This window comes from Cylas formicarius, unplaced genomic scaffold (genome assembly GCF_029955315.1).
Source record: "Cylas formicarius isolate icCylForm1 unplaced genomic scaffold, icCylForm1.1 PGA_scaffold_2__14_contigs__length_35257938, whole genome shotgun sequence".
NCBI classification, from domain to species: Eukaryota; Metazoa; Arthropoda; class Insecta; order Coleoptera; family Brentidae; genus Cylas; species Cylas formicarius.
Genome location: NW_026844319.1, coordinates 15,935,980 through 15,960,215, shown reverse-complemented (window position 1 = coordinate 15,960,215; position 24,236 = coordinate 15,935,980). Strand labels below are relative to the sequence as shown.

Genomic DNA, 24,236 nt, shown 5'->3' with positions numbered 1-24,236 from the left:
TTCTGTACATTGTTACAATACTTAAATACGATACTACTACTAAAAAAATCGCTGTTGTATCCCTCAAATTTTTGCTAGGTATAAAGTATCTCGCCTACATCTTAGAAAATTTGATTTCATTTTTTACACAGTATGATGGTGGGTTTATGCGTTAAACTCAAAAAGGAGATATAATAATATAAATATAAAAATACAAAATTATATAAAATCATTGCGAAATTTTTTTGGAATGGAAATGTTCCAGTTTTTCATGAATCAAGCATTTTTATATAACTGATAATTTACTGTTTTTACATAATTTTCTGGTTAATATAGCACTTTGACAACACTGTGTAGCTGAATGTCATTTGGCGACCATAGTTAACATTTCCCTTTCTATTGAAAATTTAACCAAAGTTAAAGCCGTGTTTAGTTCGAGAATTTTAATTAGAGGTACCAGTCTACTAAGCATTATAATTTTTTTGAAAATAAAAGACCAAAATATGCACGAGTTGCTAGCAGAATGAATGACAAGAAGAAACACGAACCAAGAAATGATAATTGAATTTATGGCAATAGACTAAAAATGTTATAAAGAACTATGGTTGCGCCAACTTACAATTTTGACAACTATAACCTCATCTACTAAATGCATAAATTGTAAAATTATTATGAGAATTAGAAAAGTGGCGGGTTTAACTGGCTTGGAACTAGGCGGAGTAATATTCATCGGAGCTATTGGAGGTTACTATATTTGGAAACCGTTATTGGTGAAGGTAGCGAACGAACAAAAATTCAAGAAACCTGAAAAAATTACAGAAGAAACCCCTAAAGACTAAAGCATGTCACTACTTAGACGTTGGGTTACCAAACAACGAGGTAACCCAATTTGGTTGCTAGTTGGTATTGTGATGGGTGGTGCAGGCGCATATGGGGTTTATAAATACACTTTTAAACCATGGTCAATGAGAAGGAAATTTCGAGAAGCTGAATCTTATGCTGAATTCATTTACAATCAAGAAAGCAGTACAAATTCGAGCGAATAAACAGTAGCATTGTATATACGATAAAATGACTAGTTTATAGGGCTGTAGACTTTTCCTAATATATGTTAACTAATTGTCCTGTGTTGTTTACATCTTTTTAAAAATGCCAGGGAGGAAACTTACTAAAAGTAAAGAAGTAACAGAATGCAACAGAAAAATTCTTTAATAAAAATATTAGCAGATTAATTGTTACTTCAAATAAGAATAAAATAATACAATAGAGTCTTCTACAACTCGATCCATTGTCAAAATTGTCACTTGAAAACTTTACCATGTCCGTTAAACATGTCCCCATAATCACGGACAAAGCTTTGAAGCCTTTCATCTGAAAGTAAAAACTTTACCCCAATGAATTTCATTAAAATAACGGACCTTTTTTGAAAGCACCAGCAACTTCTGGATTGTTCTGGAAGTAACAGAGCACGCTGTGAAACAATACTGCATCGTCACAGCTTTTCGCTGCTGTCAGGAACTTTCTAGGATTGGCACTATCATTGGCAAGTTTTAGCGCAGGCAGCACTTGCCCTGCGCTTAAGAGTATTTCCTGAATTTCTTCATGGGCCCCTAATCTACCAAGCATATCCAATGCCATTTGAATGGCCGACGGGTGCATGTTACCCAACGATAACAATAAGCAAGCTGCTGGTTTAGAGTCTGAGATAACACCATACTGAAGCAATTGTTGCAGTGCGGTAAATTTCCTTTGTCGTGCCAATATTCTAATCAAAAGTTCGTTTAGGTTTTGCTGAAGGGTTAGCCCACTCTCAGACAAGCTAGTCAAGTAAATTATCAATACCCGTTCGAGTTTCTGTAGATCTTGATCAGAGATCAATTTTTCAAACACATCATTATAAACTGTGTCCTGATCAATCAACACCCGCGGGCACAATTCATTTTTGGGCGATGGATATGGTGCATTTACTGGGGAAGCCACTTGAGATTGCATCTCCCTCTCCAGCCAGTTGCTGTATACCCGATTTATGTGGTCGAATGATTCTCGCAAATCTTGTAATGGTGGCTTCTCCTGAGCCAGAGCTTCCAATAACAAATTCAGTATGACAGCCTTCCCGTCTGTCCTATTTAGCACAACCTGTGTGCGCAGAGTAAAACTTTTGATATAGTTGCAAAACACTGTCAGGTTCAATTTAATATACCACAAGCAACCCAATTTTGCGTCGATCACGATATTTGGCTGAAAAACTACCCAATTCGGAGAATCTAATAATTTCCATGAGAGACAAACATACATCGTTCAATTCTAGTAACTCATTTTCTAAACTAGAACGAATAATGGCTATAAAAGGATACATAATTCACAAATGTGCATTTGTGGCTCAACAATCCCGGGCAATGTTAAACTAGTAGGTTTCATGGATTTAGCTGGTGCGACATTCCCGTGATATCTAACATGGCCGTCATGTTCCCCGGGAAGGGCGATATCAAACACCTGTGAGCTTCTCGAAGCCTGCGATTAAATTTTTTAATTTAGTTCTGCTAGTTTCCGTGCAAAAATCTTGCAAAGAATTCAGTCTATAACCATAAAACACCAAAAATGGTCCTAAAAGGATGCAGTCTGTATCTAAAAGGCTTCTCCACTAAGCCCCTTATACTGAAACAGTTTCCTTCAACAAAAAATATAACCTTTTTCTCCAAGTTTTTGAGAAACTTGTTTAATAAATATTTTAAATTAATAAACTTGATTAAAATTGATAATCAATGAAGCCCATTTATTATTATTATCTCGATTAATATTAAAAATCAAAATTTAATAAGTGAATCAGGGTAGAGGGCAAGTAAGACAAATGTAATCTTGACATATTCCAGTTTTTGAAAAGAATCAGAGCAGAGGCGATAACAGAAGTCTTTTTAAAGAAGAAATGTGCCAGATCCTTATGAAGCAATTTCTTTTCAAATAAAGTGGTTTATAATTGGAATTGTCTTGGTAAGGAAACTATATCAACTTCTATTGATCAGTTTAAAAACAGACTTGAACAGGAAATTTATGTTTATTGTTGTAACATTATCTTCTTTCTAAACAAAACCCCACTGGATAACATGAACTATGGGCAATTTGTCATGGCTTTCAATAATAATAATAACAAATTTTCTTCTATACCTGATGATGCACCAATATTAAATCGTCGACAACATTAATAGCAAATCTTCCTGACAAACCTAATCTCAGTACATGCGACTTAAGGGGAGCTTGTCCTGGTCCATTTAATAAATGTACATGAACTTCAGCCATATGTGGTCCATTCTGATGTCGTAAAATCAACACGGCCGCAACACCATAAAGGGTGGCAAGTGTTACATCACGTTCAAGTGCCATTCGACCTGGTTCAGCTTAAATTACCGTTCCTCGAGTCCCTACCGTGCACTGTAAATTTACTCACTTTCAACTTTAGGCAATTTGTTGGTGGCTCCCGGCTTTAAGACAACTGGCTGCAATTGAGAGCCATGTGCAGATGCTAAAAGAGTGATTTTGTTGGTAGGACACCAAACAAACCATTGCACCGTAACAGATGTAGTTTTGATTTGTTTTAAGGATCTTTTTTCGGGAATAACTAAATATAATTCAATGCCATGATCTGTTACAATCGCTACTTCCCTTAGAGTAGACCACACAAAACCAAGAATGGCAGAATTTTTTTTGCAGTTGATTGCATATTCAGTATCCACCAGAGTATTGTTAAAATTCATAAACTCTATGGAATTAGTCGCTCGCTGCACAGCTAGTACTTTATGGTCTGGTGAGAACTTAATAGACAAAACTGGACCACTGTCTTCCATTCGAAAATTCAATGGTGGCTCATTTTTTGAAGGGCCTTTGACTACCACCCCCATCACACCACCTGATCGGACTGCGAAGATGTCTTTGTTGGAGTCATCGAAAAATACGTTCGTCAACTGATTGACCGGTTCAAAACGAATAGGATCTGGCGTCAATTCCAAGTAATAATCCTGCTCTGCGTCCATCTCTGTTAATCCGTTTCTTAACCTATATGAAACTGTGACAGTGGTCGTAGTTGTCCATTTTCACTATTTTGCAGTTGTCCTACAATAGTTGAAGCCCAAACTTCAACTTCAGACAAGTGTGAAAAATAGGAGATATTTTACATTTTCATGTTTTTGACAACCGAATGTCACAATCAGGTGTTCCGAAAAGTGCTATCTTCCTTTAAAAAATTGTGCGTCAAAATTAAAAGCAAAAGTAGACGAGTTTTTGATGTCGCCCAACTGTATATTTTGCAAAATAATAAACCGCGAGTCACCTGCAGACATTCAATTCGAAAACGAGGAAGTTATAGTATTTAAGGATATTAAACCGGCGGCAAAGCACCATTTCTTATCGGTGCCCAAAGAGCATATAGTAAACGTAAATAGCCTTTCAACTAAGGACCATAAAAACCTCCGTAAGTATGGTTAGCCGTATTTCATAGCAAGGTTAAATTTAAAGGTAGCATTTGTAGAATTCAATAACCAACAACTTGTGTTTTGTTTATTTGGAAACCCCATCTTTCTCAGATTATTCTTTTGCTTCATAGCCTTGTTGGTAGAGGAACATAATGCAGAGAAGAAGGCCAAACACTAAAGATATACAAGATATATTTGGTCATATCACCAAAGTGATATAGGGAGGTTGCCATTTTTCTGGGTTCAACATTCCAATTCCTCAGCAAGTAGTTTTTTAGGCTTTTATAGAAGAGGCCAGTTAGCGTTGCGTTGCAGCCTTATAAGTTTTTAACTTATTTGTCTAATGTTGAACTTCTCAGTACAAATCAGGCATTACACAAGCATCCACACTTCACATTTTTACACACACCTACAATTTTCAATTACAATTTGAATTTAAAAAGAGAAGTTATACAGCACCTAGGTGATAAAAGACCTATAATGTGCAAATAATGAATATTTTATTTTGCAAAAAATTGTTTTTTTTTAAATATAAATTGGAGGAATAGCCAATTTATAATATACTAACAGCTACATCAATAATCTATTAAATTTCTGCGGATTTACAGTAAATCTTGTATAGTTGGCTATTCGGAACAATGTCTTTGTCATATAGTAGTGAGAAGACATAATTTTCTCCTGGATTTTATGATTTTTAAAATGTGGTTTTGAATGATATTTAGTTTCTACAAGGCACACTAAGATACGATAACATTAAAAGAAGTAAAGACTTACACATGACCTGACTTTTCTGATAAAAAATATAAACCAACTTTCTTATTTTCTTAGACATACCTGATTTTTCTACCTCAGATATGAATCAATAATTATTCCCAAATATTTTATTTCAACATTTTCTTGAACTATGTTATTAGTTCCACCAATTTTTTTATACTCAAATTCTGATCTATTTGCTCGGGGCAAAGAAAAGGCGATGTGGCAGTATAATATAACAATCAGCATAGAGTTCTGTGCAAGTGACAGAGTTGAAATCTTTTCAGTTAACCGTTTAATAGAACACGGCAAAAGGACAGTGGGGGACTCGGGAGGAGATGTTCAAGATTTACGCTTGGGTTTCCACTTGCCACCTTTCAACTCAGTAAGCCATTTACATCTGCATGTGATTTCTCCCGCATCCCAGATGTCCATTCTCAGTAGGGTCATTTTTAAGCCAAACACTTGGTGGTTTGCTTCGGTAAATGCACCTTAGTTAAGCCACTTATATGCTAGGTGCTTTGTTTGTAGGTTGAACAGATTGGGGAAAAGCTCGATGTTTTACAAATCAACAATCAAGAAGGTAAATTATAATTCGGCTTTGGTAATGTGAAAAAATGTATTTGGTACTGGTATAAATAGGCTATAAATAAATCTTCTGTAATAAAAATAGACCTTCAAGGATTGTAAAACATTAATAAAATAGTGGCATTATGGTTGAATAACTAATACTGAAAGAATGGAAGATATGGAAAAAACCAACAATACTAACCAAATTAGCTAAAATTACCAATTGTTAATTTTCAATTATGAGTATAATTATTTGATAAATCTGGATACACCATGTGTTATAATGAACTTATGTATAATTCCCTGTACCTTTAAAAGGAATAAATCATCTATCACAAATTTATTATGTATCATTTCGTACAAATCAAAGCTGTAAACAATATAATACAGTGGTACTAAACTTTGATCTTTTTCAATTCATTGGAATTTTAAATCATTTTGTGGGAAGAACAATCGCGGACCAAGTCTCTGTAGCAACTAATATATGCGATTAATTTTGAATTAATATGCATTTAATAACCCTGTATAGCTTAACGTGAAATAGAAACTTTACGATGAAAATGAAGGATACATCTACCAACACTTCTTTTGAAATAATCACATTTCAATAAGCTTTTCTACAAAAAAAGAGAATCACAATCCTACATTTCTATTTTAATATGTATACATATGTACAATGCGACATTTTACTCTCCTGCATTCCGAGTTATATATATGGCCAATTAAAGACTTGGGGTGAACAAACTTATAACTAAAGCAGCTAAGTGAAAATGCTGGAAAGTATTTTTAAATTTCCAGAATAGCCGCTAGGGGGCATAATGCATGCTTTCTTGAATTTTAAACCCCAGTTTTTGAGAAATAATTTTGTGTTACAGAAGGCAAAAAAACTAAAATCAATCAAGAAAGAGTCAACAACTCTAAGTTTGATAAATACATTCAGTCATTCTAAAGTTATTGATATTTATTTCCAAAAACGTCCTTTCTTTTAAATGGGAGGGCAAAAACAATTCACAAATATAATATTTCTAAAAAAATTTCAAAAATGCGATTCTAGAAATTAAAAATTTTTAAAGCATTTTCTCTTGAATCTTTTATTTATATAATAAAATATAGATATAATTAGTTATAAAAACAAGGCCGAGTGTCCTTAATTGGCCACCCGGTATATGGTCGCCTACAACCCAAGATTTTTAAACATTTCCCCTGTTGCAAAAGAACTATCAGCCTTAGAAAAACTAAATCATAAATATTTCGTTGTGATGCTGCAATAAAAACTGAGTGAACATGTTAATTGGCCCTATTGCCGCCAGGGACATGGAAACCAGCTCTGACCAAACCAAATTTGGACCAAAGACTACAGCCAAATTTTGGGCATTCATTTTATTAAGGTCTGACCGTTCCATTACCCTTGATAAGAAACTGATTATATACTTAAGCAACTTATAATTGTCTTCGGGCAATTTCTCCATGACTAGTATTGAAACCTGCCTCAACTGCTCATCTTTATTCCAACTTTGAAACTGCACAATTTCATCGTAAAGCTCATATGTTAATAATGGTTCTTTCAGATCTCTTAGAAACTTCTTTAGCAGAACTGCCGCCTCATGGGGGTCTTCAAAGGTCAAGGACTGTCCAGCATTGGCAATTTCCTTTAAAGATCTTACTTTGTTGGCATTCGCTGATCTCCTGAATATACCCTCAGTTTCCAGTGCTAAAATCAAAACTGGTACCGCACTTGGATCTTACTTTATATTAGCTTACCATCAGGTTGATCCAAATATTCCACACACTGGCTAACCACTGGAGGTATTAAAACATTGTAATGATCCCTAATAAATTGCAAAGTTACACCAAACTGTTGTGTTGGCAACACGGGTCCAAGAAGGTTATTTACCACCGGTAAAGGTTGCAATGTGCCCCCAAGCTTTTTGTCATGCCTAAAATTATCAGTTATTTATGCTTCATACCCGGATTGACTGTGGCTTCCTTACTCGATGATAGCGCTTGGAATATCCAATTTATCAACAGGCACAAAATCATTCAACTCTTTAAGGGAATTGATATAATTTAGCTTTTTGCCAAACTTGGCACTAATAAGAGGTCTGAATATTTGGGACACAAACTTTAAGAAGCTGGTAGGATGGACTAGATACAGGGCTTTCAAATTCTTCTTGTAATTGCGGTCAAAAGCTTTGTAAGCTTGTACTAACCATCCTAATGATGGTTTATTTTTACTGTTGAGACCAAAGTGGAAGTATATAAGGCTGTAATCTTGCTTTACATAATTCTCTAATGTGTACTTAAGGTAGCTAAAACAAACAATTGTTACAAAGACATAAATCAGAGTTCCCTTATATGAATGATAAGCATAAGTAAATCCCATTTGTGCCCCGTCTAGCGACACTGTGACAACTACATGAAAATTTGTTGTAATACCTTAGAAATAACGTGTGATCGATCTGCTTAATTGGTGGCAATTTGCAAGCATAAACCACAATAATTTTCCTACCGACTGAGTCATCACCTTTTACATCCACAATACCATATTTGGCAATTTCTGAGTACTGTTCGGGTCCCGTTGCCTCTCCCACTGCGGGATATGATGACAGAAACATCAAGCTATCAAAATTTTCATCAATCGCTTCTGCCAATTCTTCCTCAAAATTATCCTCAGTAAAATCTGATACTGGTGAGCCCATCCCATTTGATTCTATTTGTATGAATTCAGCTAAAAACAATAATGGGACAACAATAAATATCATATAACATATAACAATAAGTGTGTACCTGTAGTAACCACAGCATTAGGGCTTTGGTGTAACTCTGAATCATCAAATTCAAGGTTCGGTTCATAATCGTGATAGTCCGACAGACTCGGGTAGGGCTCCTCATTCTCAGCAACTAAATTCACTGACCAAACACATTACAGCACCAAATGCAAATAGGAAGTAAATCTACTGTACCTGGGCCAATTTTGGAAGGGCTAATTTTGTTAGTATCCATTGCAAACTTCAACTGGTCATATCGCAATTTAACACACCCACAAATGTTTATTAACTGTTAGAAATACAAAAGCTACCGGGACCGAGAATAGCAACCATCGCTTTTCATTAATGAAAGTAGCGTAGGGTTGATTTATTAAACACTTCGTATTAGTTTTCTTACAATGTTTATAACGCAAAATATGATGATAAATCACTGATTTGACGTAAATTTAACAGTTAGGGTAAAATTTCTTCATCTTCTTGTCGTGTTCCATGGTAAATCTCCTTCTTCTTTTTTTTAAAGTGGGGAAAATCAGTAAGGGACATTTGCTCATTACCGATATCCACCGAGAATTTTTATATAGCCTGCAGCATATTTATCCAAACTCTCTAATACCGACAAATTTGTTTTTCATAATATCGTTATTGTGGCATTGTTTTCATGAAGTCTTTGTCATTATATTTCTTAATATAATTCGTTAGCGGAATGTTACGTATCGTGGAATTTTGAGCAGATCAGACTATTACGCTGTTTCTGTGTCACACTGACATATATCGCATACGACAAGCCTTCTTCGAGATTCGAAGAAACCTCCCTGTATCAGCAGTAGAATCATATTATTACCGTAATGGGCGAGTGTCCTTGGCTAATTAAACGGGTAGGAAGAAGTTTTTCATGATAGCTTGCCCTATTGCCCCATCCAAACAAAAAGTGAAAATAGTGAGTAAACAACAGAAATGAAAAAAAATATCGAAGTTTCGAAGGTCTAAGCGGCTTCTGCGATCCCAAAACAGGCAAGAAAAACAGAAAGTGCGAAATGTTTGACTTACATCCATTTGTCTTCTAGGTTCTATTTCAACTTAACAAAAGAATAACAGAAATTAACCAAAATCTTGTATATTTGTACATGAAAATTTTTAGTTTCTGTTTTGTTTAGTTGAGTTATAGTTGATGCATGGGTAAAGTATGAGTCATCACATTAAGGGAGCGATATATATTATTTCCGCTTTCGGGAATGAGAGAAACAAAGAAGTTTTATAAAGATACATTTATTATTTGCAACGTGTTGTCCACAAGTACGTAGATAGTTTTTTAAAAGTACTATAACAAAAAAAATATATAATTCAAATACATCCTACTAAAAAGCCTACATTAATTTAACTAATATGTACAAAATAAAAAACTATTGTCACACTCTGGTTGAGAGAATTTTGTGCAGAACTAAGTAAACAAATTAAACTTGTATGTCGACTAATATATCCATACAGTAGTTTCGAGATTGAAAAAGTTGCCACTATCCTGATTGCGCATAATGCGGTAGAATATGTTGAAGAATAAAACGCTACCTATAAGAAAAGTGACAAGTTCTATTTAAAAACAGCTAGAGTGGCCCGAGAATAAAGTGTTAACAAGACTAGAACTTTTTTTCTTTTTCAGATGAATGCAGACCATTAAAGTTAGACCCTTGGGTGTATCTATGAATATATAGGGTGATTCAAGGTGGATAACAGAATGGACCATTATGAAAAACGAAACCTGCAAAATTTTGCGTTTAAATAAGCACAAAAATTTTCCTTTTTTTTTTTTAAGTAGCAACATATCTGATAAATTTCGCGGCTATATGCAAAAAAGGCAAATATGCAAAAAATTGAAACTTGCTTTTGTTTCGGAATCGGTACAGCAAAGAAGTGTGTGGCATCTAAAAATACACAGAACAAACTTTAGAATTTTAGTTCGCTCGTTTTTATTTAAAGTAGATAAAAATGAACAAATTTTAGTTAAGTCATTAAATTATATAGCTAAGTAAATATGGATTTTTTTACCACATCTCATTGCCCAAGTATCTTATCTATAGTACTCAATGATGTGCCACTAGAAGTATGACCCTTCCAATTCACTTGCATTTATTATATATTGATATATTGATACTGGAATATTGTTTCAGAATAGCTCCTCAAACAAAAGTTTTGCAATTGTAACTTTTCTGATACTTCTTCAACTATAAGATAGAGAACTGAATTACAACTCTTTCAGATCAACTTACACCTCATTACAAAGTTTAAAATAGTGCAATATCAATTTATTTGCAAAATCATTCAATTAATAAAAAATATTTTTTACACTGCCATTCTGACGATGCAAGAATATATTTCAAAATTAAATTTGTTTTTGGTCCCTAAAAGTTGATAATAGGAATATTACGCATATTTGGGGTGAGACTATTTTGTATCCACCTAATGCTAATGAATGTTCTTGGAGCTAAATGTAGATACGCTGGAGTCACACTTAAATGTCTGTTTGTGGAAAATCCCATGGATATTCACAATATCACATGCATATTTCTGGAATATGTATAATCTGAGAATTTGCAGGAATATTATTTTGCTATATTATCATTTAGTGGTAATACGGTTTAGAGTAATGAGTGTAAAAAGTGTAAATGTTATTTCAACTTTATTTTATACGGGGTGTTATCGAAATGCACACAATCAAACAAGTGGGTGTGGAGCCCACGCTGATGAATCGATATTTTGTTCCATTCAAATCGGATAAAAAGGCTATTTTTTCATGACCTCATCGGGTCCAATATGTAGACTATAACTGCAGACTATGCAATAATAAATTTCAGCTCTTCCCAAACACTGCCTAAACGACGAGAAAAAAATATATAAAAATGAGAATAACAGAGCTGACAAAGCAAACTATCCAAGATGTAGCTACGTTTTTTAAGCAGGTTATGTAAACGTCCACATTTTCATGTATCTCATTTTACCATCCACGGCAAATCACCCTGTATATAGGTATATCAAAAAGAATGATACGGTAGCAGAGTGAATAAGTGAACATTTGGTGCGCTCTCGTATTTTGAAGGCACTTTTTACACAATGAATTTTAACGTTAGAGAGCAATGAAATTCTTTAATTTAAAAGCGAGTTTAGCAATTAATGGAGGCTATGTCTGAATTTTAAACGTCGCACGGTTAAAAATTGGTATTGTTTAAATGAACGCTACCTCGGGCAATTTGAACTGCCATTTCGACTTGACGTTTTCACTTGTTAACTCTACTCGGTATACATTACAACTTAAATTATAATTTCGTCCAGCACTAAGTATTGCACGAGAGATGTGGAAAGCCAAACATAAAACAATACCTGTACAATCGTCAAAACGGTACTATACATTCTAGGGGGCGCCACAACGGGCCTAAATATACATGTTCAAGTATATCGTCATAATGACCTTGCCTTATATCCTGTTGAGCCGATTTTCTTAAAAAGTATGAATGATTTCAATGGGCGTCACGTTAGAAAGCCTCTACAATTGTGACTTATCAAGTCAGTTTGCAAGAACATTCTCCTGATGGTTGTTACTACTTATTAAAATAGAAGCATATTGAAAAAGTAAATTTACATTTTAATTATGGCTTATTGTGCACAAAATGGTTGGTTTTTACCGTACAGAATATTGCATATGTCGCATTTTACCATTTTTTTTGTTCTAAGAACACAATTCACCAACATGGCCATATAGGTATATCGATTCCTAACATTTGGTTGGGAAGTTTATCGCCTTCTACATGTTGTAGGCGACGTAAATGGGGTCCAGTTGATCGGCTAGAAAGCCGTCGCGCAAGTGCATTCTCTGCTTCTCGCCCCGCGAGTTGATGGGAACCACTCCCGGATCGACAACCACAACTACGCCCACTATAAGATGGTGCTCTTCGAGGACCGTGTTGGTGACCAGGGGTACTAAATCCAACGCTTCGTTTTCGTTACCGTCTAATTCTACAACGACCACTAGGAGGTTTGTCCACGTAAAGACAGCGCTAAAAATAAATGATCAAATTAAAAATTAACAAAGGGAAATAATTAGACGTACCATTCCGCAATTTTTTTGTGACATCGAAGGACGCTATTCTCAATATCTATGGGATGATATCTCATGCCTCTAAGCATGATTGTTTCGTCCAGGGCGCCTACGACGAAGACGGCGTCGTGAAGTTCAGAGGACTCTGTTGGAACTAGATGATGAGAAGATCCAACTGATTCATTATCACTTTCTCGGCTCAGCACGGTTTCCTCAGTACAAACCCTGAATGAAAAAGGGACAGATTCTTATAAATCATTGTTGTTCTTTTAAATATATATGAGGAAGTTTAATTAATTACTATATACCATTGGAAAATAGAATATACAGGGTGTCCCAAAATTAGTGGACCAAACTATAGCAGCATATTCCACGTCCAAAATAAGCTCGTTCTCTATATAAACGAGAAACGTCCGCTAACGGAACCACACGTCCTAAAAAGAACTAACCTGAAAATGGTTTTTTACTAATATTTTTGAAACAGGTTGAAAGTAATTTTTTTTTATCAAACTGGAAAAGTTGTCTTCTGTTATGATAAAAACGAAGAAAATGCTTTATAGTTTGGTCTACTAATTTCTGGACACTCTGTATACAGAATGTCTTATATGGTGATGAAATTTAATCCCAGAGGTTTCTGAATCTCCTCTATCGATCTCAAATATTTCAGTGTCGCAGTGTTGCCGCTTCCTTCGAAAAGAAGCGACAACTTCGATTTTTTAAATGGGACAACTAAACTATTTCTCGAATGAAAAGACGCCGATTTAAATTCTTACTGCTGGGTTAGTTTTGGTTAGTTAGGATGGTGTAACATTATTGAGTATACCATCGAAAGTATAGGAGCGAGTGTTACAATAAAAACTTTTTAAAATCCTGGAACCACAACTAGAGCAACCTCAAAGCGGATTCAGCAAAGGGAAGAAATATACACGACCCTATCTATAGCAAATTATGGAAAAGGTGGAAAACAGTAATACTAATTAATAATTAATAATTAATAACCAGTACATCCGGTTTCTTAGTATGGTATAAAGATGTGGAACCCGTTTGGATACGCGAGTGTGCGTTTGCCGATGATGTGGTTGTGTTTGCAAGAAATGAAAGGGAAATTAAGAAGAACCTGGAAATCTCTAACAACAGGCTAAATGAGAAAAAACATAAAATCAATGAAGAAAAAACGAAAATTATGGTTACGTCCAAAACAAATGGAATTCTGAACATTGAATTAAATAAGAAACGTATGAAGAAAGTTGACGATTTTAAATATCTGGGGGTACAGCTAACTAGCAATGGGTGTCACCAAACAGAAACTAAATGCGAGAATAGAGAGTGCCTCAAGACCATTTCACACTTTAAAATCGAGCTTCATAGGAAAGACGGAAATATCAACTAAAACCAAAATAATTATATACAAGTGAATATTCATCCCAATTTCCCAAAAATGACGCGATTAGAGAGTGATTGAAAGTACAACCATTTCTGAAACATACTGAGAAAAGATAACTACGCTGGTAATAAGAATGGACAACAAGAGACCAACGGGGAAGCGAGAAGATCCAGCCGCCAATACTGAGGAAGACCGCAACTAACATGGGATCAGAACATAGCGAATATACTAAGAGAAAGAGGAATGACATAAGAAAAGATGGAGCAAATTTATATATGACGAGATGTAAGTTTGCGAATTTACCTTCTTAAGCAAAATTGACAAAAAGTCATTCCACTTACAACTTGTTTTTTTTTTATAAATTTCAAATATGTGTGCGAAATAATACCCAATTATTTACTTGCTGACGTTTCGCCAATTATTCTGATGCCTTCGTCAGAGCTTAACTGAAACTAGGTCCGATTTTACTCTGTATCTGCTTATATACTGTTGGAGGGCGGAGCTAAAGGAGGGATATGAACATTACCTTCGAAAAGTTGAGAGATTTTTCGACAAGTGATAAATCTTGTTTTAACTTTTAATATGAGGTCAGTGATATTTTGAGTGTAAGGATCACAGTGGCAAGTGTGGGGTTGCTTATGGACACATTTTCTGTGGAAGGTTGTGGTGAAGTGTATAATGTGGAAATTAGAAGAAAGAAGAGCAGATGTAAGGTGTTTAAATTTTCGGTTCGGTTCGGGTTGAGATAATTTTACGGCTGTGAGAGAATTAATAACCGATGGCTGGTTTGAACAGGTCTCCTCTAGCTTACTCCCCGCCCCCACCCACAGTTCAAGTTTATTTGAAAAATAAATGTCTTACCTTTCTGTGCCTTCCGTCCTCCTTAGGAATCCCAAATAGCCCGTCCTCGCGTAGATCTCTCCCGTGTTTCCGGTCACCAGTTTGGCGTGAAAATGATCCCCGTATTCCGACTCGTCTCCGTAGATCGTAAAATAACCGCTAGCGTTGTGACCGCTCTGCACCCAGATTTCGCCGAGATGAGAATCGCCGCATTGGCCTTTCGTTTCCGGATTCGCTATGATGACCTTAACTCCAGGCAAAAGTTTCCCGCTCTCCATCAAACACAAACTGTGCGGGCTGCCTCGCTCCACCAAACTGACTCGGTCGTTTCTTAATGCACGCAGATCCACGTAGACGGTCGACGGTTCGGGACTCGAAGCGCCTTGAAGACAAATGGCTACGTTCACCCTACAGCCGAATGAGGTCGACACGGCTCTGGGACTCAAACCGATGGCACTAAAAAGCTTCGAAAAGCTCGTGGTTAAATTGATCCGCGGTCGTTCCTCGGCAACGACGACACACGTCCTGACGCAGCTCAGACTCACGCCTCTAGCTTTGAGCTGGCCGACCGAAGTGCCTAGGCCTTTCGTGCACAGCTCCATTACGCCGTACGAGCAGAAAGTGTCGCGTACTTTATACTGGCTTACTGCTGACAACCACAATGATGGATTCACTTCGACTTCTGAAGGCGGTATAAGGATGGAATGGTGACCGGAATATATACTACTTAAACACCTGGAAGAGCAAGATCATCGGTGCTTTAGAGCATAAGTATTGATCAACTCATAGATCAAGAGAGATAGCATTGAAGGGCTGAGGGAATGTTTCCAGTGTTGGACATCCTCGAAGTTTTTTACCGATAACACCGAATAACATTTTTATATATTGAACAGCATAGTTAAATTGCATAAAAAACGCTTTTAAATGATGCGTCACATGCATGCATGCCTCTTAAGATTCACAAATGCAAAATATGATTTTGTATAGTATATTATATATACTATACTTGGTATAGAAGATATTGGAAAATACAAAAGTTTTGACAGACCAATTAAATTAAAAGTTTTGGATAGCCGAGATACCATCGAAACTACTATTATAAACAATACAATACAAGAAAAATAAAAACTTATATTGCCAGCTCAATAATGATATCATGCAAAAGCTTAATAGAGGTTCTAATTTCTTTGAGACTGTAATATGGGTCGGAAATTTATGATCGATATTGGCCAAACATAAATATTCTTTAAACTGTCGCCGGGGTACATAACAAGTACGATTGATTTTTAATTTGAAAGGTTACACATATATTTTGGAACGATGTGTAATAAGAGACCGTAATCAACCCGCCTGTTAGGTGCTTTATGAATTTTTGTTGTCGATGCATGTGATGAGTCTGTGCCCGTGCGGTAGTGTAGGGAAGGACAGGGGAGGTAAGGTATGTTTTCATAAGTGAAGGAGCGGACGATTAGCAGCAACGTCGGTTAAGGTACTTTCTGCGTTTGCACGGCGTTTGGATCAGTAATTATACGTTTACGTCAAGGCAATAAAGATCCCACTAGTTTGAATCCTAGTTGTTTAATGTTCCTTGAGGGAGAGGTTACAACATAACGTTGTTTCAACAAGACGGTGCTCAGGGACTAAAGAAACTAAAGGTCTAACGAAGACTCTCAATTTTGGTGAAAATTGGCTTGGTACACATGTACCAACCAGATAGCCTCCCGCACTTGACACCCAAGCAGAGCCGAACGATGCATGCATAGAGCAGAACGAGAGTTATTTTGAGCACCAGTTATGATTAAACACATGTTAATTGTTATAAACTAGGTTTTTAACATACCTACTATACATAAAGCAATAATGTTTCCATAATCAACTTTTTCCGGTATTTAAACTATTTACAACGAAGCAAAACATATTCACTTGCAACATCAGGAAAAAATTATTTTTTTGTTAGATATGTACATCGTCCTATTTAAGAAAATTAAAACGTCCATATTTGAAGTATGTCACTAGATTATACGTAAATAGTCTTTAAAGTTTTTAGAAGTACCCTTCTAATACTTCTAGTTAGACAAAACGCCCCTAGACAAAACACTAAAACATAATTTAGTTTTTTTGTTATTTCCTACCATTTGTATTTGCTTAGAAATAACCCCAAAATTGCAAATCTTTGAGTCGTCTATAAACGAAATTATTCTCGTTTATAACAACTCTTTCAGAGAAAAAAAGCATACAGGGTGTTTCCGAATTCAGTACCAAAATATTAAGGGCATCATATTTATGAGACAAGAATATTATATTATAGTATATTAAAAAATCAGATTTTTATTAAGTACTCAAAAACCTTTTAGCTTATTTTCAACAAACTTGGCACGATTATTTGTCGTTATATCCAACCCAACTCACCAAAGAGAAAATCCCAGTCCGCAATACGGGTCTAAACACAACGCAATGTGTCGACTGGGATAGAGTTCGCAAGCCAGCTTCATGCTTTTGCAGAGATTGGTGACGGCGGCGTGCGACATCTTGATACCGGCGAGCATGCCGGTGGTCGATACACTAAAGTCTAAATACGCTAACATTTCGGCAGTAGGAGCTCTGAAAAATAACTCTGCTCTATCGCGGACCTGTGAGTTGCATACTGGGTATATACCTATAAACTACGGGTAGCTTCTTCTTGGGCATATCGTCCGTGTCCAATATGATCGGCCACGACTTGATATCTACTACATTGCTGGCCTCCTTGGACCTGAGCAATTTGATCACAGCCTGAGTTGACAGCACCAATACCGACATCGAAACGTCCACGATCATGCGGACCGTGGGCAGAGTCGTTTGAAGGTTTTGCGGGTGAGGCGGGCGGATGGTAACCGGAACCTAGCGGTTAATTTATTTATTAACGAAATTAATGAAAGTACTTATTCTTCGGTTTGGTTTCAAATGATCTTTTAAAATGTTAAATCTTCTTCATCTTAATAAGGATAAGTGCTTTAGTCTTTCGGACTTTTCTGAACTTTAAAGGCATACGCAGCATTTTTAATTACTTAAATTGAAAAAAAAATTGGTAAAAATGTCAGTGGCGCACATTTTTTTGTGACAAATATTCGATAGGACACCTCCGCGGACGGCACTGCACTTTTTTAAAAAATTGTGTCATTTTGAAAACTGTGCATTGCAGGATTCATGTTCATATGAAAAATATTCTTATTTTTTTTATGTTAAATTACTCGAACGGTATTTCCGGTATACATTTTCTAGTTTAGTTTATAGGTCTAAGAAAGAATGTTGCAAAATGGCAAACAACCTTAGAAAAACACAACCGCAACAGGTTGACAATACCGGCAAAGTCCCAATACAATTGTCACTACGAAACCTAACATATATCTACAAAAAAGCTAAAGATATGCATAGGGACAAGTGTTTTTATTTGCTTTGTTTGTGATTTTCAATGGGAAGCTCTAGAAAATAAAGTTAGCAATAAGATATACATCAGTTTTGATGCTGTTACAATGATTAAACGTGATAGTACTAGAGTATCCCATAGGAGGGTTTTAGAATCTTGTTGGCGACAGTGATGACTTTTATAAATTCCCGAACTTTTGCAACTGCCTACAAAAAGGCAATGCAGAGTTCTTTACATGCTTTTGATCCTTTTAATATTGGCAATTAGATTGTCATTTGTAAATATCATCGCTAAGGATTAATTAGGATCAACTACGAGCTTCTGTTCAGTGACAGAATTGTAGACTCTATTCACATCAAAATTAATACTGTCGCTTGTCCCGTTAAGGCATTTCTCAGAAAAAATAAAGTACAGTAAATTGTTGTTCGCATAAAAATGATAATCACAAAACAGTAATGACATTGTAAACATGAATGTAAAAATCGCAAGTAAAATATTCCCTTATTAATAGTCAAAGGCCCAGAAGTTCCTTCAAGTATTACTTTTTGTGGTTAAAAAGGATGATACGAATTTACAAGACACTTCACTGAATCCTATTTAAAGGAAAATTGACATAAGGATTTTATGATTTACCAAGGCAATAGGCTGCTTATCATCGTAAGCGTTAAAATTATCATCTATTACATCTTCAACAGTGCTTTCACAACTAATGACTACGAATTCTACCCTAAAGCTCAGATCCGCCTGTTGTAAAGTGGAAGGGACCATTCTTTTCAGCACATGTACCACAAGCCAGGGCTGTATTTAAGATGTTAGCCGACAAGAACTGTGTCGTGCGGACCGTTATATTTTAAGAGTAGGGAAATTTACTTTGATTAAACTGTTATATTAATTCATATTAGTGTGCTTTTTATAAATCTTCCTAAAACAGTCCCTGCTTTAGGTCGCTCGATTTTAAATTGAATTTTCCCATTAGATAGATTGATCTCCTATATTAAAAATACTTTAGAAAGCTTAAACTGATTTTCAATTTGAGGGTTTAACAAATAGGAAAATATTAACAAATATTTTCCTAGGAAAGTAATACAATATCTTATGTAGATAATTGATTTATAATGGATGTTGTCCCAGTTTGTTATTGGCTGATTTGTGGGGGTTGGTGAAATCGGAGTATGCTGTCAGTTATATGAAGTTATCTCTATTCCGTCTTGTGTTTGTAATTAGTAATTACCAACTTGCTGTGATTCAATTGTTTTTCAAGACTCAATGTGCCATTTTTATTGAGGTACTACTAATACCAACATTATTCAATTTTACTAATACTAATACTAATCGAGTAATTTCATCGATGAAACTGTACAAAAATCCATTAACTTTCATCATTTGTATGCACGCAGTATCGAACATCATTGTGAAATTGCGAATCTATTTATTGAGGGTTACAAAGAGAAACCCAAGGGAGGTAGGTCTGCGCTTAGACTTTCATAAAAATTTACCGAAGTTAAATACCGTATTATAACGTAAAAACGGTATATCGTTGGGAACACTAGAACCCTCTAAGATGGCGCCGACTACAATTAGTTCTCTGTCGTCGCCTAAAGAAAACTCGTGAAATAAATTGCAAACATTGTTTAATGAAAGTGGTTTCTAAGGTCAAATGTGTTAAGTGTACAGGGCTGTTTTATCCAGCATGTTTAAAACATGCATTGACAGATGAAGCGTTCCTGAAAGATGAAAATAAACTACTTCGAAAAATTATTAATGATAAGGAAACTATCATAGCGGTAAAAGAAAATCTCATTATGTTACTAAATGAAAAAATTACGACGCTGGAAGAAAAGCTGAAAAACAAATACCAAAATAAACTCGAATTTCTTTCAAACAGTAAACCGAAGTATGACGCCACAAAAAAGAACCTCTCACAAAAACCTGACACTTCAGACACAACAAACAAAAACTCTAGTATGAAAACAAATATACATCGGCAAGTTCAGAGTGAACCAAAACAATTGTTAGACTCGAAAACTGTTTCATCGGAACTCGTCAGAACACAAACTACAAACAAGTTTGAAGAAATAATCAACTTGGATAATGGAAATATACAGGAGACCACAGAGGATGGATTTCAAAAAGTTAAATCGCGAAGAGGAAATTATAGAAATCATAAAAGAGGAACCCCTTTGAAAGGTTTGAAAGGTTTCACGCCATAAAGGAAAATGAGGGTAAGAAAATATGGCTTTTTGTGACACGGGTACCGAGTGATGTCACCTCAGAATTAATGCAAAACTATATAGAAAAACGTACGAACTCTACTGACACTATTGTGAAAAAATTGTAGACCAAAAAGAAAAGCCAAGATAACCAATCTTTCATGGGCGGAGTTGAACCAACATTATAGCAACAGGTGTATGAAGAAAGCTTCTGGCCAAAACAAATTTTATTTAATCGATTCGACTTTAGATTAGGACAACACTTTCTAGAAAATCTACCCGAATCTGCAAATAATAACAAAAACACAATTATTAGACTTAACTCTTTTTTATAAGAGGGCTCAATAGATCATTTAAAAAGAAAAGAAAACAACTTGGAAGAAGGTACAAAAAAAAACTGTTAAAACTGTTAAATGACAGACAGAATTTTGACATTTTATGCATCACAGAACTTTGGCTAAGTGAAGCTGAAATATCTTCATTCTGTAATAATGGGTTGCGCAAGACAGACAGTTACAGGTGGAGGTACAGTTATTTTTTTTAAGAGTGATCTGAAGAACTTTGAAGTTAACTACAATATTGAAAAATGTTTTGAATTTTGCTGTGTGTATTTGAAAGGTTTCAATATATTCCTCTTAATTGTATATAGGTCGCCGGTAGGCCAGTTTGACGCCTGTTTGGAAGCAATAGACAAAGTTTTGAATTTTCATGACGCCAGAAAGAACCTTATGATAGCAGGAGACTTTGCATGTGCATGTTAACACCAACGAAACAAACACACGTTGACTTATCGAGTTTTTAGCTTGCTTTGGTCTAAAACAGATGGTGTATGTGGCGACCAGAGGAGATGCGTGTTTAGATAACATTTTCATAAGTACTGAGTTAAAATTTCAGCATATATCAGTGTATTAGATCTGGCGATCTCGGATCATAAGGATCAGATTGCAGTTATTACCTGACACTATGCAACGATCCAAAAAAATGTGCAGGCCGATCACACAGATGGGACTGAACCAATTTCACGGTATCATATCAGATACATCTTGGAGTTTTATTTTAGATAACGATTTAAACGTAAGTGATAGATTTAGTAATTTTATGGATGTCTTGGAATCTGCTTATATTGTAGATTGTAGAGAAATGTATAGCTAAACAATTAGTTCAATATTTTGAAATTAATGGCATTTGTAATAATAATCAGTGTGGTTTTAGAAGAAATAAAAACACTCAGGCATTCTCAATTTAGTTTCACACATTACAGATGCATTCCAGAATTGGCAACACTGTATTATTTTGTCATCTCACTAAGGCCTTCGACTGTGTCGATGGAATTCTTCTGCGTAAGTTAGAGGCTTATAATTTTTCAAATAGCAGCCTTGGTTTGATGCAATCTTACTTTAGCAATAGATGCCAGGTGATTAAGTACTCTGAAGTGACATCAGTAAAGAGTTAGGCGAACATTGGAGTGCCCCAAGGGTCAATTTTGGGCCCCATATTATTTTTAATATATATAAATGACCTTCCCCTTGTGGATCCTTACACATTTTTGGCTGATGACACCACTGTGATGTGGGATTCATTAGAAGACATGTTGCAGAGTTCCAGGATCGCACAGGAATAGGCTGAACATTGGTTTAGTGCCAATAAATTAGCTTTAAATAATGATAAAACAGGGACAGTGGTTTTTCCATGCCAAATTTAAGTTAAGTTAATTTTAGTAAAATAAATACCAGATTTCTTGGTATCCATATTGACCCAAAACTTGAGTGGGACTCCCATATAGATTTTGTTGCTCAGAAACTGACCAAAAATTTGTATTTGCTTCGACGCTTGACCGAAAATGTCTCTTCCGGTGTGTTACGGACTGCATATTTTGCACTTTTTCTGCGATCTTAATATGGGGCCATGTTGCTGGCAGGCACCGTTTGTATAGATTATAACGAAAAGCAATTCAAATTATTAGTGGACTTGATTGTCGGGAGGGCTGTAAAAATGCCTTTCAAGACTTAAAAATCTTAGAGAATCTATTATTTATAAAGAAAAATCTATTTACCACTTATAAGGAATTGCATGACCATCAAACCAGAGGTGGACACAATGTGGTTATTACCTACTACCGCTCGGAGATGTGTCAAACTAATTCAAATTATTGGTCCATTAATTTTTTTAATGCGCTTCCAAATGCTATTCGTAATATACCATTTGAAATGTATAAACAAACAGTCAGACGATTTTTAATTAATCAGCATTTTTATTCTTTTGATGAATATTTGTATTTCAATTATAATGTACCAGGTATTCGTATACTTACCACCCCAACGTACAGACACCCGTAAAATGCGCAAATCAAATCCAGTCCGGGAGGGAAGATCAGCGCGACGTGATCCCCTGTGTTGACGTGTCCTTTTTCGACAAGGAGATTGCCTATGCGTTCAGCTTTCTTGTGCAACTCGGCGCAGGACAGCACTTTGGCAGCAGCGCCCTTACTGTTCAACAGCGTAAACAGGACGTGGTCCGAGGTGCTCTGCGCCCTCCACCTTAGGATTTCCGCGATGAACTGTTGCTGGAAAGGCGAAAATTACGATAAGCGCGTCTCGAAACTATAGATGTAAGAAGGTGAACCTTACCTTTTTGGATGAGTCGCTGTCTTCGTCTAAAAGACCGCCGATATCGCGACCTTGGGCGCTGGCCAAACGGTTGCCCTGCACGAGATTGCCGACGATAACAGACGCAGGACCCACGTCTGAAACACAGTCCGTTGCTGAAACGCAAGAGGAAAAACGACATGCTATAGCAAATCACTCAGAAGCGATCAATAAGCCAATATTATGGAACGCCGTTTTAATATTTAATGAAAATATTTTCGTACAACAATTACGAGAAAACAATGCTTTATTATTATTAATATTATTATTGTGTATAATTTCAGTGTTTAAATTGAACCGATTGAAATTTAATATGTTGAACAAGAACAATTCACATTTTCAACAAACAATCTTATTCATGAACCATTTTAATTCGTGGAAACATAAAATAAAAAACAATTTAATTGACAAACTTAAATTTTGGTAAGATAGTTTTATATAGACATCAGAATTTCAAGTTTATTTGTTTTATGAACACTTTTATTACGAAATTTAAATATTTATTATTTTTATGAGCGACGTATTAAATTTTAATTTTGCGCTGTATATTACGGCGGTTTATATAAGTTTTGTGACGTCATGATGCCACAACTAGAAATCTTCTTTTTTTTGGCCGCTCAATTAAGGCTTAGATCTAATATTTCAATGTAAACAAACAACACTTTGCTGCTTCACTTGAATATCCTATGATTAAATGTTGACAATCTAATCGGCTAAACAAAGTGTATAAATTAGCTACCATGCTATAATACTTTATGAAGTTGATTATTTAACTTAAATCAGTTTTCGCCATTTATTGGAAAGTAGTCCGAATTTGCCTAACTGAGAAGGATGCGCTTTTTTGCAAAATAGGAAAATACCTTCTAGTAGTATAGATAATTGACTCAAAATTATTGTCATCCTCGGAAGTCGTAGGATTTGCTACTTAATCGCGCAGACGACGAGATTTGGAAACAATAAATACACCCACTCCCTTTCCTAGGTATAACACATGTTTGTCATTACCTAAAATGCTTATATTCCAACAGAGTGCCCATTATAACTATTTCACTAACTTGAATTGATTACAAAATTATATAGGTTACATGCACTGACTTGGAGCTGCCAAAAAAGAAGAAGAATTCGAAACTTACA

At 35.5% G+C, this 24,236-nt stretch overlaps 5 protein-coding genes across 21 annotated transcripts in view; 2 read left to right on the top strand and 3 right to left on the bottom strand.

The window, feature by feature from the left end:
* Positions 1–360: 360 nt before the first annotated feature.
* Positions 361–1,098, top strand: LOC132698781 (uncharacterized). The gene is given in 1 exon segment (XM_060665040.1): positions 361–1,098. A coding segment is annotated over 1 exon segment (375 nt). The 5' UTR covers positions 361–650; the 3' UTR covers positions 1,026–1,098.
* A 72-nt stretch (positions 1,099–1,170) lies between these two features.
* On the bottom strand, positions 1,171–4,019 carry LOC132698778 (regulator of MON1-CCZ1 complex). 2 transcript variants are annotated; one of them, XM_060665034.1, is made up of 5 exons: positions 3,422–4,019; positions 3,142–3,371; positions 2,334–2,490; positions 1,398–2,243; positions 1,171–1,350 (listed from the first exon to the last, which is right to left on the bottom strand). In XM_060665034.1, the coding sequence occupies exons 1-5, from the start codon at positions 4,002–4,004 to the stop codon at positions 1,280–1,282; spliced, it is 1,887 nt and encodes a 628-aa protein (XP_060521017.1). In that variant the 5' UTR covers positions 4,005–4,019; the 3' UTR covers positions 1,171–1,279. The 2 variants fall into 2 exon arrangements, with proteins under 2 accessions (XP_060521017.1, XP_060521018.1); XM_060665035.1 differs by having other exon boundaries at positions 3,142–3,362.
* A 224-nt stretch (positions 4,020–4,243) lies between these two features.
* On the top strand, positions 4,244–6,104 carry LOC132698780 (adenosine 5'-monophosphoramidase HINT3-like). Its single transcript, XM_060665039.1, has 3 exons — positions 4,244–4,441; positions 5,483–5,676; positions 5,727–6,104. The coding sequence occupies exons 1-3, from the start codon at positions 4,255–4,257 to the stop codon at positions 5,787–5,789; spliced, it is 444 nt and encodes a 147-aa protein (XP_060521022.1). The 5' UTR covers positions 4,244–4,254; the 3' UTR covers positions 5,790–6,104.
* A 133-nt stretch (positions 6,105–6,237) lies between these two features.
* Positions 6,238–8,978, bottom strand: LOC132698779 (rho GTPase-activating protein 8). 2 transcript variants are annotated; one of them, XM_060665036.1, is made up of 6 exons: positions 8,729–8,978; positions 8,553–8,675; positions 8,202–8,493; positions 7,757–8,074; positions 7,527–7,702; positions 6,238–7,476 (listed from the first exon to the last, which is right to left on the bottom strand). In XM_060665036.1, the coding sequence occupies exons 1-6, from the start codon at positions 8,766–8,768 to the stop codon at positions 7,001–7,003; spliced, it is 1,425 nt and encodes a 474-aa protein (XP_060521019.1). In that variant the 5' UTR covers positions 8,769–8,978; the 3' UTR covers positions 6,238–7,000. The 2 variants fall into 2 exon arrangements, with proteins under 2 accessions (XP_060521019.1, XP_060521020.1); XM_060665037.1 differs by having other exon boundaries at positions 8,553–8,666.
* Positions 8,979–9,783: 805 nt separating this feature from the next.
* LOC132698775 (disco-interacting protein 2) overlaps positions 9,784–24,236 on the bottom strand; it is a 236,299-nt gene continuing 221,846 nt past the window's right edge. For 12 of the 15 annotated variants that reach the window (XM_060665018.1, XM_060665020.1, XM_060665019.1 and 9 more), the window contains 7 exons: positions 23,085–23,218; positions 22,769–23,020; positions 17,498–17,721; positions 17,251–17,442; positions 14,863–15,576; positions 12,630–12,842; positions 9,784–12,576 (listed from right to left, as the gene is read on the bottom strand). In XM_060665018.1, the coding sequence (XP_060521001.1) occupies positions 12,324–12,576; positions 12,630–12,842; positions 14,863–15,576; positions 17,251–17,442; positions 17,498–17,721; positions 22,769–23,020; positions 23,085–23,218 (1,982 nt within the window). In that variant the 3' untranslated portion in view covers positions 9,784–12,323. The remainder of the gene's footprint in view (positions 12,577–12,629; positions 12,843–14,862; positions 15,577–17,250; positions 17,443–17,497; positions 17,722–22,768; positions 23,021–23,084; positions 23,219–24,236) is intronic. The other 3 variants (XM_060665025.1, XM_060665032.1, XM_060665027.1) reach the window with 1 other exon arrangement.